The sequence below is a fragment of the Podarcis bocagei genome, assembly GCF_964188305.1.
Source record: "Podarcis bocagei genome assembly, chromosome: 6".
Lineage (NCBI taxonomy): Eukaryota > Metazoa > Chordata > Lepidosauria > Squamata > Lacertidae > Podarcis > Podarcis bocagei.
In genome coordinates this window covers 89,226,729-89,241,763 of record NC_138130.1, presented here as the reverse complement: position 1 = coordinate 89,241,763, position 15,035 = coordinate 89,226,729, and the positions used below count along the sequence as shown (strand labels likewise).

The window sequence follows — 15,035 nt, the reverse complement described above, 5'->3', positions numbered from 1 at the left end:
TGTTCAGCCTACACTCGAGTAGGACCCTGGTAGAGACACATGCACGACTGGCATGTTCCCTCCCTCCTGGTCGATCGTTCGGGAGCTTCATAAGCTTTCTTCAGCCCGAACATCCCAGCGACCAATGCCAACCGACACCGGCACACTTAGGGATCCGCAGAGTTTGCGCATCATGCGTGACAGACCTCAGCAACTCAGCATTTTGGCTAATCTACTTTATTTACATATAAACACACATGGAGCGCTGCAACATGGCTCCCTCTCTCTCTAGCATCAGACAGTAAAGAGGAAATGAACAAAGGACAATAGTCCCACTTCACGGAACACAGTAACACAAACATCCTGTCTCCGTCACTTCCCAGTCTGTGGAGTCAAAACATATAACGTCATGTGAAAGACAACAATCCCATGACTGTAATCATGGAGCAGGAATTCTAACATCCATAAGGTGGCTGCATGCCCTACCTTACAATTCTCTCAAAGACACCTTCCATTCGAAGTGCTGTCCAATCAAAGTCCAGTCTAAGGATAAAAGAGTTTCCCATCAGCAGGTAGAAGCACTTGAACAGCAGACTGAGCAGGTATGCAGATCACCTAGCCGCAGCCTTACCCACTATGATGAAACGCATTGTACTTCTATCTAAATTACAGTAATTATTTCTGACTGCTAGGGACATGGTTTAATATAATTATTTATAGGTGGGAATAAAAGAAATGAACCTATAAACCTAAATCAGCATATTATTATGGAGGAAATGTAGCCATTGGAGACCAATGCTCCCTGAATTTGTCTAATCCTTTCCCAGGGTTTTCGTCACCATTATCACATTTTGTGGGAAAGAATTCCATTATTTAACTCTGTGCAGTGGGAAGAAGTACAGTGGTACCTCGGGTTACATACGCTTCAGGTTACATACGCTTCAGGTTACATACTCCACTAAGCCAGAAATAGTGCTTCAGGTTAAGAACTTTGCTTCAGGATAAGAACAGAAATCGGGCTCCGGCGGCACAGCAGCAGCAGGAGGCCCCATTGGCTAAAGTGGTGCTTCAGGTTAAGAACAGTTTCAGGTTAAGAACGGACCTCCAGAACGAATTAAGTACTTAACCCGAGGTACCACTGTACATCTCTACGCCTGTCATGAAGAACGTCTCCACACTGGCTTCATTGGAAGAGCCCCAATTCAAGTAATATGAAGGAGAGATTTAAAAATGTCTGTTCACTTTCTCTACATTGACTGTAATTTAATACACCTCTGTCTTATCCCCCCACATACTAAACTGGAAAAAAATAAAATCCAAGCATTGCAACCTTTCCTCTTAGTGGAGTTACTCTAGGCCTCTTGACATTTTCTCAAAGAGGGCTGTGCTATGGACATTATGAATGTACATAATTAGGGAAAGAACCCCATGAGTGTTGTGGTCAATCGCTCACACAATTCTCCATTGGCAGGTTGGTTACTGGAAAGATATGGAACAAGAGGAAGCGGCTGAAAAGACCAGGACAGAAGGAAATGAGTCATCCATCATTCTGACAGGGCTTGAAGGCAACACATTATACCACCTGAGAGTGAAGGCATACAACTCAGCGGGGTATGGACCACCCAGCAGCGCCGTCCGTGCCACCACCAAGAAATCTCGTAGGTTCCCAACTCTTCTTCTCCTCCTCGTAATGTACAGCCCTAATAAGGCTTCCATTCCTTTCTCTTGGTCTTCCTTTCCTTGTGGGAGAGAGGTAGATACTAGATGCTGAATAACAAAATAGGGCTGCTGTGTTGTTTGGCTTCAGGAGCTCACTTCAAAGGATCTGTATTCCAAGGAGGACTGAGAGCATTTGAGATTCTCAAGAAGTTATCTTTCAGGAAAATAAGGCTAACAGGTTTTGGCATGGAATAGGAAGGGGAGATGAAATGATCCAGTAGGTATTGAAATGACACTTCTGGAACAAGAGACTATGTCACTGAACCTTGTCTGGCTCTTTGGGTGCTTTTGCCCAATCTTCCAACATGTATTTCAAAACATTCTTTGTTTTTATCTTCCCTCCCAGCTCCTAGCCAAGCGCCAAGCAACATCATGTGGATACAAGATGGCTCCCACGTTTCCTTGGGATGGGAACCTGTTAAACCTTTAGCTAATGAATCAGATGTCATGGGATACAAGGTCAGTTTTGACATATCTACCATCTTGTTCTCTGGAATGCTATGTTCTTTTATTCCTCTCTTTTTCCTTATCTCACACTGTGCATTGCAAGGCTCTTCAGCACTGAGAAGCCAAAGTATCGAATTTGCAGGCCCCGATCCATGTGTCGATTTCCATTAGCCAAGCCTGTATTTGCTTAGCCTTCTCAAACAATTAGCAATTGCACTGATCAGCTGTCCGTTGGGTAGAGCAAAATGTGGGGGCTTAATTCTAGTTCCTCCTCTCAAAAAGAGCTGATCAGTGCTATTTAAAATTTCCAAAGCCGTTAACCATAGTTTCCTGGTTGGGACAAAATGGGAAACCACGGTTTGTGGAAGATTTCTTGGCTTGTTTGCACCTGCCATGACATAGGCATCCAAGGGAAGGGTAGCCAATCAGCTCATTCTTTCTGAGTTAATGAAGCTAAGGTATTGTCAGGGACTGACTGGGCACTGAGGAGTGGTGGCTGGATACTGATGAGTGGGCACCAGGAGAAGGGGGGTTAGAGATTGAATTGGAAGAAGAGATGAATGGTCCGGGGGAGCTTGTAACAGCCTGGAGGGGAGAAGCAGTGGCAGGAATGGACAGTGAAAAACAGGTGCAAGAGGAGGGGGAGAGGAGTCAGGCTGGTGGAGAGTTAAGGGCTTTCTCACCTCCTCCGCCTGCCCCGACCTTTCCTGGGCCACTGTCTCCTAGGACCAGAAGAGGATTGAAGAGGGAGGAGCAGAAGTAGATTACATGCAAGTAGAGTCTTAGACTGCTTGTGCACAGCTCGGTTGGGGAAGATACATAAGCTGAGGTCAGGGGTTAAGGTTAGGGTGAATTTTTGTCATGGCCACTTCCTCATCGGGTGTGCACCTAGAAGTAGCTGAGAGACGTAGGACTGATGGACCTGCCTTTTCCTAACTTGTAAGTGCACTTTTGACAATAAAGATCATCGCTATTCTACAATCCCACCTCCTCTGCCAATATACAGTCATACAGGATAATAAAATGAATTCATTTTCAGAATGGAACAAAACCAATTATACAAAACTGATCATACAAAGAACAAACGTCACTGGAACACTGGAACTTTAGTGGTTAAACAATGTCTTTAGTGGTTAAACAATGTCTTTCATTGTTTCATTGTCATTTGGGGGATGTGGGTGGCGCTGTGGGTTAAACCACAGAGTCTAGGACTTGCCGATCAGAAGGTCTGCGGTTCAGATCCCTGCGATGGGGTGAGCTCCTGTTGCTCAGTCCCTGCTCCTGCCAACCTAGCAGTTTGAAAGCACGTCAAAGTGCAAGTAGATAAATATTTACCGCTCCAGCGGGAAGGTAAATGGTGTTTCTGTGAACTACTCTGGCTCGCCAGAAGCAGCTTAGTTATGCTGGCCACATGACCCAGAAGCTGTACGCTGGCTCCCTCAGCCAATAAAGCGAGATGAGCGCCACAACCCCAGAGTCGGTCACGACTGAACCTAAGGGTCAGGGGTCCCTTTACCTTTTCTTGAATGTCTTTCAGCTTGGAATTAAAGAAGCTAATTAATAAGATGTTGCTGTTGTTGCTATTTTAAAGAATTAAACTTATAATACTTCATTTATTTATAAATATTTCTTTTTTGGGGGGGTGAAGTAGAATTCTGTGTTTACTCTGCTCTGAACCCACTGTAGTCTATTGACAATAAAGGGTTAATTCCTTCCTCTGGACCTTCCTTGTCTGACAGCGCCATGATGGATATGGCTGTGGAATCCCTGTAACTAGGCTGGGAGTGGGGGTGGGGAATCGCTTGCGTAGAACATGCCTGAGCATGTGGTTCCTCAATGCGTATGCACACAGAGGCCTTCTTCCACATGGGCATCAATGGAAGGTTGTTCTCTCAGAGCTGCATCTTGACATGAAAAAGGAAACAGGTGAACCAGAGAGCCTGTAAGGATGGATGTCTCAACCCTTCTTCCTTTCCTTCCACCCTCCAGTCGCCATCTATTTCCACTTCTCTTTTAAACACGGAGTTCAAACAAAAGCACTACGTTTTTTAAGGACAACCCACCCACCCCTTAAAATCAAATTAAATGCCTTTATACCTTAGTATATTTTGGATATGGTGATTGTCAACTGTGGATTATGAACTGAATAATATATGCTGCCTGATGCTGTTAAGGCCGCCCCATTTGACTATTAATAGGAACAGACTGCAGTGAAATCCGCGCTAACGCTTCAATTTGACAGTGTTTGCAGTAGGATTTAAGGAAAGGCAGAAACATGAGGTGTTGTAAATGCCATTAAAATTAATATTTTCTTTATGGAGCAGAAGTGCAAATACTGAGATTTGTTATGATTGTGTTGGGGATATCAGCAATCTGTACTCGTAGCATCTGGCTTCACTCTTCCATTTTTGGTGCTTTGGAGAATGAGAAGCTCTTTACCCACATAAGTGGTTTGAAAATGGTTATTGGATCATACACACCCCACAAAAAAAATGCATGCACTTTTTCATGTACACCCAGTTGCAATCTCAAATGCATATACAAATGTGCATATACACTTTAGCCAAATGATCTCTCCTCCCTCCCTCCCAGTGCCAGATTTACGTATAAACTAAACAAGCCCCCCAAAAAATTAAAGGAAAAAAAACCTGGATGAACATTTCGAAAATATAAGATAAAAAATAAAACCTACATACAGCAACAGTATGTATTAATAATTATTTCACTATTAATATACTTCTTAATTGTATTTCACTATTAAAAAACTTCTTTTTAATTGTATTTCAGTTCAACTATTATTTTAATAAAATACATATTTTGTTATGTGCAAATGGCTTTAGATAGCTATTAGGTCCATAAATTACCATATAGCATATATTCAACACAAAAAACAGTGACAATTTGTTGTTGACAAAGGCAGCTGGACATATAAAGGGCCCCATTATCTTCAGTAGCTTAGGGCCTCATCAAACCTAAATCCAGCCCTACTCCCTCCCTCCCTCCCTCCCATTTAATACTTACATACTTCCAACAGCACTCAAGACAACATATACACTCACTGTCCAGAAGGTTCATATCTTACATTAATTGGACAAAGGGTAGCAGGGCAAGAAGTTGCACACGGTTCAGAGTTCAAGAGCATTTTGCTGGCTTGCAATCTCCCTCCCTTTCGTTTCCTGCCCATCTCCTCCTTACATCCCTGGTGAGTGTTAACTACAGTGCTCTGCCACTATTTTATCAATCACCATAAAACCTCTTCTCTAACTCTGGTTAGTATAAATTATGGTTAACACTGATGGAGATGCCAGACGTGAGGTACCTGCAGTTATCAGCCTGATTCCAACATTCAGTTTCATTGAATGGCATCAGATTATTAGGGGAGTGGAGACGACCTGTCTCTATCCACTCTTTTCATACCATGCTTATTTTCATACACATTGTCCTTCTTACTTATTCCATAAGCACAATTCTCAGTTGCTTAGCCCTTGCTTTGATTGCCATGTTCTTCATTGGATGCTAGATATTCTACAGCTGTTCATATTGTCCGCAGGTCTTGTTTAGGCAGGAAGGTGACAGCAACAGTCAAGTCATTGAAACACAGAAAACATCTGCAGTGGTGCTTCTCCCTGATGTCGGGGTCTATATCATAGAGGTCCGCGCAGTCAGTGAAGGAGGGGATGGGATGCCGAGCTCTCAAATCAGGGTACCATCTTTTTCAGGTAAGGAAGTGAAGCGTACAGTAGTAACAACAACAACAACAATAACAACAACAACAGTAATTTATTATCTATACCCCGCCCATCTGGGTTTTCCCAGCCACTCTGGGCGGCTTCCAGCAGAATATTAAAATACAATTGTCTATTAACCATTAAATGCTTCCCTAAACAGGGCTGCCTTCAGATGTCTTCTAAAAGTCTGGTAGTTGTTTTTCTCTTTGACATCTGGTGGGAGGGTGTTCCACAGGGTGGGTGCCACTACTGAGAAGGCCCTCTGCCTGGTTCCCTGTAACTTGGTTTCTCACAGTGAGGGAACTGCCAGAAGGCCCTCGGCGCTGGACCTCAGTGTCTGGGCAGAACGATGGGGGTTATTGTGTTGTCACCATTGTCATACCACAGACCAGATGTGGCAAGCTTATCCATCTAAATTACACATCCTGCCTTATCAGTGACCGATATATGAGATAGCATGGTATCATTGCTGTTTGTTAAAGTGGCATGGACTCTTCCATGTGCTCTATATCTCAAGTTTTGCTTCCAGCATATTGAGCAAAGTCCTGGGGGTCTTGGTCAGCTTGTTATTCTAAAGGAATGTTTAAATCCTGATGTTGCAGCCAAAATCAAAGGGGATCCAGTCAAGTCAGTTGAGGACGACACCAACTATGTTGCCTCCTGGCTGACTTGGAAACATCTTGGGGTCAAACCACACGTGCATATGCAATGTTTGATATCTCATTGCTTATTTATTTGATGATTCTCCACTGATCAGGTGAATGCCCTCCACTGAAAAGACTGTAGGTTAAATAAAGTGAAAGCTTTTTCTACAGAGTTTTATGTGCAACGGCTGTTGCAGAAACATGAAAATTCTCAGACAGGCTATGATCCTTTGCACCAGGGGTGCAGAAGTTTTTGAATCCCGAGGGTCTCATTCTTTCCTAGGCACTCTTCTTTGAACCACATGGTGAACAGAAGCAAAAGCAAAGGTGGACAAGTGTTAATTTAGGGTTGTTCAACAGTGGCTGGAAGTGGGAAACCCACCAATAATGCAATCCAGAGTTTTTTGACAACAGCACCACATCAGCTTTTCCCTTGGTGTACATCAGGAAAATATCTGGTCTAAACTTGTGCTCACATATTTCTCTGCTGAAACACCAACGAAAGGTCCAAAGTTCTGATATAAATCTCAGTTGGGTGTAAGAGTCCCACCAGAGTCCTCTTGTCAACAAAACATGAGTAAGAGAGAGTACTTCATAAAGAAAGAACATTACCTTCCTAGTTTGTTTACACAGACTCAGCCAATAAAGGACCGACAGTGCTAATTTTAAAATGGAGGGTGACATAGAGCATTGTTTACTGTTGCATTGATTAACAATAACTAATGTTACTTGATTAATAAGTATGCAAAGGACATGCATTTCAAATAAACAAAGGGAAGGTTATTTACTCTCATAATTTCTTGCCGAATGCAAAGTTAATTGCATTTTATTTATTTATTTTACGTCTTGGCTAGGCAGAGCCATCCTACTTGGAAAAAACAATCAGACCTGTTGTGATTAAAATGAATCTTCAGTGTTGTCCCAGTAAGCCCACACTGACAAACAAAAAAAAGAATATTCTGGGTTGGATCAAAGAGTCCCTTGTGCTGAATTTTTCTCAAGGTATTTGTGTGTTAAAATCACAGCAGATCACTGGGTTAGGGACTACAAAATGCCAAAATCTAATAGGGAGTTACTACCTCATCGTGGATCACCATTCTATCTGGGATTCTTTAGCTATGATTCCTTCATTATAGGGGGTTGGACTAGACAACTCTTTGGGTCGATTCCAACACCACAGTTCTAAAATTCTTTGTTTCTGTCTCTTGTTTTGATTGTCCTAGGTGGAAAAGTCACAAGTTCTCAGTCAAGCCTACGTGCTTTCTCTACTTCGTCATCAACTGTAACGTTCCTTTTGGTACTAATGGTCCCGTCAACCTCGTGGTGAAGACAGACTGTGGACCTTTTCCTCATTCATTGTTCTGATTGGTTTAGCCTGATAACATCACTGGATGGAATTCTGTATCCATGGAGGAAGCAGAAGGCAAAGAGCCCAATGGTCAAAGACACGAGAAACACACATGGTGCACCAGGAAGAGTGTTGTGGGTGGCCAATAATGCTAAAACAATTCATCAGGTTTCTTCTCTTCAGTTTCTTGTAAATGTCCTCTATGGGGGAGGGGATATTTATTGCCCAACAGAGAAAATATGCAGATTGTACGAAATGAACTTTTGTAAGCAAATGAAAAAAATCTGTCCAATTTTACTTTCCTTTTCTAATGCGTTTCTATATTAGCTGACACCAGTCTTGTATCATGAGTAGTTTAAATTGTGGCGTCTAGTACAGTACATCTATTTTGTTTGAGTTGTTATGGGTTGGTTTTTTTAAGAAAAAAAGTTTGATAAATATTTGGAGTCTAAATCCCCCCTCCCTCTTTTCATAAGGCTGGCTTTATTGCTTCCCCCCCCCTCCATTGGAAAGACACAATGGCAAAAGTTACATTATGTGGTCCCTTTTCTAAATCATTGTAGAAAATGTCACCTTAAAAAAAAATGAATGAGGCCCCATCAAGTTAGCAAACTATGGTAATTTTTTATTGTTTTTCTGCTCTGTTTCTATTCTCAGGGCATGCGAGTCACTTTTTTTCACTGCAAGGTAATTTTCTAAGCAGCTCGGCAAAGAATGAAATGCAGCCGTATTATTTTTGCACCAGCTATTGTCCACCTTAACAACAGAGAGAGAGAGAATGCTTATTTTCTAACAGCGAGAATATAGCTGATAGAGAATGCAAATGGCAATGAAACCATCGCCAGGCATTTAATCATAGCCTCTAGTCATTGCTAACTGGAAGTAAACAAAAAAACCCGAATGAATGCAAAGAGACAGAGCTGTTATCCTCAAACAGCTGTCAGTCTTTAGACCTTTATTTTTGTAGTCCATTTTTGTATGGTACTGTACTGTCTATATTTGGTGATTCAGCTGAAGGATATCAAGAAGCATTTCGAGATCGAAACAGGTGCTGCCTGGATTTGCTGTCAAAAACATGTACACAGTTCAAACAGGTTAATGCCATGTTCAAAGCAACGCTGGAATTGATGCTGTTAGACATTGTTTTCTAAGCAAGTGGCCTTCAGCCTCTCCAGATCCAGGATATATCTTCAAATATAGGACTGGGCCCATTTACAGTTCTTTGTCTTGCATTTTATTTTAGCATTGCTTTATCCATTTGTATATCAAGTTCCTTCCTTCCTTCCTTCCTTCCTTCCTTCCTTCCTTCCTTCCACTCCCTTCCCTCCTTCTCCATCTTTCTGCGTCTGTCTACGCTAAGTTTGTTACACCATATTGGTCTGACTCATATTACGTGAGCTATCGGTTCAAGTTTCGGGAGTATTCATCCACCATCCCTAACAAGAGATTTGGTTCCGTTTGCATTTTAATGCAGACATACCCAACTTGCACTTCCCGAAACCATATGCAAACCAGAAGGCACCTCTCCTTTGAAATTCACACCTCTGAATTTTGCAATGCGGTTCTGCAACAACAACAAAATGCGTACGAAATAAAAAGTGTGCAAATACATTATGAGAGTATGTGCACAGAAATGCATGGAAATAACATGCAAAAAAAAAAGAATTTTGTTGGGGGGGAACTGATTGAAAAAAGCATATACATAGGCAAATCGCAACAAATATATTGGGGAAAATGCACATTAAAATGCAGGCAATTTTTTTTTTTTATGAGGACTCTTGGGAACTGAAGTTAAAAATGGAAAAACAAAAAGCTGAATGTGACCCTAACTATGGGTACTATCCAGGCCTTTTTTCCCCAGCTGGAACTCACTGAAACTCAGTTCTGGCACCTCTCAGGTGGGCACCATTGCCATTATCAGAGAAGAACGAAGGCGTTCGTGGTAAGTTCCAGCACCTCTTTTTTCCTAAAAAAAGAGCACTGGTACTATCACAGGTCCCCATTTCTTGATTTAGGCTACTATGTCCAGTCCATTTAAGGGCTAGGACCATTGCTGCCAATTTTAATCCCAGAGATTATTTTGCAGTACCACACATTTCCCCATTTTTTCCAATGCAGAGTGAAGAGGCGTGTATTTGTGTGTGTGTGCATGTACATCTGGTGAAGTTCTGAAGGTCTCTCATGACTGGAGCACCCAAGCTGAAATACCTCTGCTCTTGTCTGTGTTAAAACGCACATGTGGGTATGCTCTAGGGTGGTGAATATGGTAAGAATAATAATGTTTTTTTATTTATACCCCGCCCTTCCCAGTTCAGGAAACCAGGCTCAGGGCGGCTAACAACAAATTTAAAACACTTAATTGATGCAGCAAAAAACAGCATAAAATACAGTATAAAATGTGAATAACAATAAATTCAGAATTCAAAAATCAACTTAGGGGGGGAATCGATCCAATAAACATTAGATGATCACCAGGGCTAGCTGGCTAAATTAGTCCTATTTGTGCCAGCGAGGAGACCAGGGGAGAATTAGCTGTGGGATCCCAGAGCGGGTAATCGTCATAAAAAGATGAGGGGGAGGGAAGGAAGGGGAATAAAAGATCAGGCTAAGTTCAAGTTGAAAGCCAGGCAGAATAGTTCTGTCTTACAGGCCGTGCGGAAGGAAGTTAAATCCTGCAGGACTCTGGTCTCATAGGACAGAGCATTCCACCAGGTCGGAGCCATCACTGAGAAGGCCCTGGCCCTGGTGGAGGATAATATGACTTCCTTAGGGCCCGGGACCTCTAAACTATGATTATTCATGGACCGTAAGGTCCTCTGTGGGGCATACCAGGAGATGCGGTCCCATAAATACGAGGGCCCTAAGCCGCAAAGGGTACAGGCAAGGAAGCAACTTTTAAGTTATATACGCTTGAAGGAATCATGCTGACAGCGCATGTCAGTATATAGCCTGAGGTTGTCATATTTAGTCATGGAATTTTGGGCAACTGCCAGCCCTAGATTCTTTGGAGAGGAAACTTGTATGGAATCCGGAGATTTCTATTTATTTTGCTTTCTTTGGGGTATGTCCCACATAGGCTGGTGCCACTGTTTTTAAAAGGACACATAGAAAGTCAGGTCACATCCACACCGTACATTTAAAGCATGTGGCCTCCCCCCCAAAGAACCCTGGGAACAGAATGCTGCTAAGAGTGCTGGGAATTGTAGCTCTGAGAAGGAACTAGTTTCCAGAATTCTTGGGGGGGGGGAGTCATGTGCTTTAAGTGTGCTTTAAATGTATGGTGCAGATGTGATGTCAGGCAAAGTAAGATAAGTGTGCAGTGTCAGGTGGGTGTTTTGCTACATTCTATTACCTTCCGTTAAGAGTTTGGGTGTAATCCTTGACACCTCCCTTTCCATGGAGGCGCAAGTCACAGCAACAGCCAAGGCGACATTTTTCCACCTTCGCCGCATCAAGCAGTTGGTCCCTTACCTTTCCCGCCCCGACCTGGCCACAGTGATCCATGCGACAGTCATCTCCAGGCTTGACTACTGTAACTCGCTCTACGCGGGGCTGCCCTTGAAGCTGTCCCAGAAACTCCAGCGGGTACAGAATGCTGCAGCGAGGCTCCTCACAGGGTCTCTGCCATGGGAGCATATTCATCCAGTGCTTTTCAAGCTGCACTGGCTCCCGGTGGAGTACAGGGTCAGATTTAAGGTGCTGCTTTTGACCTTTAAAGCCCTTCACGGCCTAGGACCCTCGTACCTACGGGACCGCCTCGCCTGGTATGCCCCACGGAGAGCCTCAAGGTCCATAAATAACAACACCCTAGTGGTCCCAGGCCCTAAGGAAGTTAGATTGGCTTCAACCAGAGCCAGGGCCTTTTCAGCACTGGCCCCAACTTGGTGGAACGCTCTGTCTCATGAGACCAGGGCCCTGCAGGATCTGATCTCTTTCCGCAGGGCCTGTAAGACAGAGTTGTTCCGCCTGGCCTTTGGATTGGAGCCAATTTGATTCCCTCCGCCCCCTTTTTCTTTTTTCTTTTCCTTCTCCTGCAATGAGGCTCCATTTTAATATTTTAATGTTCCATTATTTTAATGTTGTATTTTATTTTGTTTTTAAGTTGTAATCACTCATCTTGTTTTTATTATTGCTTGTAAGCCGCTCTGAGCCCGGCCTTGGCTGGGGAGGGCGGGGTATAAATAAAAAATTATTATTATTATTATTATTATTATTATTATTATTATTATTACCACCCACCTTGGAAAATAAATGGAAGAGCAGTGTGGTGTAGTGGTTAAGAGCGGTAGATTCGTAATCTGGGGGACTGGCTTCGCGTCTCCGCTCCTCCACATGCAGCTGCTGGGTGACCTTGGGCCAGTCACACTTCTCTGAAGTCTCTCAGCCCCACTCACCTCACAGAGTGTTTGTTGTGGGGGAGGAAGGGAAAGGAGAATGTTAGCTGCTTTGATACTCCTTCGGGTAGTGATAAAGCGGGATATCAAATCCAAACTCTTCTTCTTCATTCTGCCACCTCCTGATTTCGTCTTTCGATGCATAACGCTCCCTTAGAAAGGAGGGGAACAAGGACTTCTAAACCACTGCGACACTGAGACAATGGTTAGAATGAGCACTGCAGGTTTTAGAGGCAAGATAAAGACTTCCTCAGAGCCCTTTCTTAACAATATAAACCTCTAAGTCTAAAAAGCAGCAATTAATGAATCAATTGAAGGACATGCTGAAAGGTGCCTGGGTGGGGCGGGAGGAGGAGGAAGCAGCTGCCTCTGGGGGTGAGCAAAGAGAGAGAATGTAATTCTACAGTGATAAAAAAGGAAGGTCCATAACTTTAAAGCAGAAAATTAAGAGTGCAATTGCCACAAACCTATTCGGGAAAGACGAACCAGGTCTTTCCATTTTAAAAAGTTGCTTTGAGTTGCCTGGGGCAAGAAGAAGCAACGAATAAATTTAATAAATAAGAAGAAGAACCAGCTATGGAAAGTGTCATTCTTTGCTATGCACCACCAAAAGCATATTAGCATAGAATTTGTATTGCTAATTGTGAATGCAGTTTTTTAATTTATTGCTATTTTTTAATTTATTGCTGCTGTTTTGCAGCATTTATACCCTACCCTTTAGGCAATGGCTTACAAAAATCAAGAAGAACGTAACCTTGCATAAGATAGGAAGGAACATTTCATTTAGAAATAATGACTATAACTTTCAAGAGAAAGCCTAGTGTTCGGGGTGAACATCTGGTGAGTGACTTCGAGGCCCATCTGCCCTTTCTCCTTACGGTTCTGAATCTTTAAATAGGAATTTGGCAGTCCTTCAAACAGAGAACTGACAACCCTTCAGTAGAGGCCTGGGCTCTGTAAAGTAGGACACACAGCCACTCCAGCCACTCATATGCATGTAGCAAATTGACATTCCGCAGTCAGGAACTGGCATTGGCAGCAAATGATCTCCAAAATGTAGCTTAAAACATCTTAAAATGCCAGAATATTATCTGATGGCTCCGGGCCCTAACACACACCGTGTAGTGACAGTGCCTAATGAGAAAGCTTCCTGGCCCAACCACAGCTCTGATCTGGTTATCCCTGCTAGCTCCACAAATAAGTTCAGTGGACAGGCTAATCCAGGGTTTCCCAGACTTAGGTCTCCAGCTTTTTTTGAACTGCAACTCCCATCATCCCAGTGGTCAGGGATAATGGGAACTGTAGTCCAAAAACAACTGGAGACCCAAGTTTGGAAAACCCATCCTGCAGTACGCAGAGGTGACTGGGCCTTGGTACAGTCCTGATGAACTTTTCAGAATCACACTGGAGCCTTGAGTCCAACCTACACACAATGCTCATCCCAACATTGACTGGTCCCTCTCTGCCCCCACCAACCTAAAGCAGACGGAGGATCCTATCAATGTCAGGAGAAACACAGATTGACGCAGAAACTCATGATGTCATCAAAAGAACCTTGAATAAACACCCCTCAATGGATTGGGTTTGGGGTGTCTTTGTCACCCCACTGATGAAGGAATGCTGAAATTATGTAGACCAGGGAGTGGGTTGCTCCCAACATTACATGCAACAGGAATCCTGTATGCTAACATTCTTCTTCTTTTGGATCATAAACAATGACTGTAACTCAACAAAGGGGAATGACATATAAAGCACAGCTTTCCAAACGCAGTCCACAGAACGTAAGAGTTCCTTATAGGCATGTTCTGGAATCCCATAATAACCTGCGGTGGGATCCCTGCATGTTTGCAAGCTTGCAGCACGTCTCACGTGACCAATAGGCTTTTCTGATATATGTCCCCAGTAAGGTCCAGGAGATTGTGCCATAGATCTGAATGGCCAAGCTTTAGTTAGCTGCACCAGAGCCCAACATCCCATTGACAAATTACATTGCAGGGTTGCAAAGGGGTCTGTTTCCTTTCCACCTGTGCAGAACATTGTATGTTGCATCTTCAACCTATTAATAAACATGTTTTAAATGTTTGCCACCTCCTTTGTAGAAGATGACATTTCCATCTTGCGACACCTATTTCTGGATGTTATTCTTTTGTTTGAAGGGGTTGGGGGTCTTTGGCTGTTTTGCTGCAAAAAGAGGTTTGTCAGTTTGATTTCTTTTTTTCTGTTTCCTTTGGATGAGATTGTAACAGAGCAGTCCAACTTAACTGGGAAGGCTGTATTTTTGTATAATGTCATGGTAATTTTGAAAAATGATCGGAGGAGGAGAAAAAAAAAATAACTTTGTTCAGAAACCGAAACAAAGTCCCGTCTCAAAAATGTTAGATATCTTGTATACAGCGTGTATATATTTACTATATATAATGGTATATACTATGTGAAAGACACAGTCAAATACTGGTTCCTGTGTACTGTTCTTGTAACATTAGATCTTTTTAATAAATTATTCTCTTTTTATTGACTTTTATCTTATGTCCTGTCAAATGCTGAATGGTATGGTTTCAATTCTGCATGCCCAGAGCAGTGATGAATGGAAAGCAGCTTTGGGAGAGAGATCTCTGGAATTGAATATGACCTCCATATGCACTCCAATGTGGACATACAACTCCTGAACAAAATGGCCGCTCAGCAAAAGCCACATGTGATATATTCTGCAAAACCAATGGCATTCTTTGAACTTCACTTCACTTCCACTTGAGCAGGCTCCTTCGCCAAACTTCAG

General features: G+C 42.8%; 1 protein-coding gene across 3 annotated transcripts in view; it reads left to right on the top strand.

The window, feature by feature from the left end:
• Nucleotides 1-7,851, top strand: part of CNTN5 (contactin 5) — a 666,148-nt gene extending 658,297 nt beyond the window's left edge. For all 3 annotated transcript variants that reach the window (XM_081197615.1, XM_081197616.1, XM_081197617.1), the window contains 4 exons: nucleotides 1,451-1,637; nucleotides 2,045-2,157; nucleotides 5,696-5,864; nucleotides 7,741-7,851. In XM_081197615.1, coding sequence (XP_081053741.1) covers nucleotides 1,451-1,637; nucleotides 2,045-2,157; nucleotides 5,696-5,864; nucleotides 7,741-7,844 — 573 coding nt within the window. In that variant the 3' untranslated portion in view covers nucleotides 7,845-7,851. The remainder of the gene's footprint in view (nucleotides 1-1,450; nucleotides 1,638-2,044; nucleotides 2,158-5,695; nucleotides 5,865-7,740) is intronic.
• The last annotated feature ends 7,184 nt before the right edge of the window (nucleotides 7,852-15,035 follow it).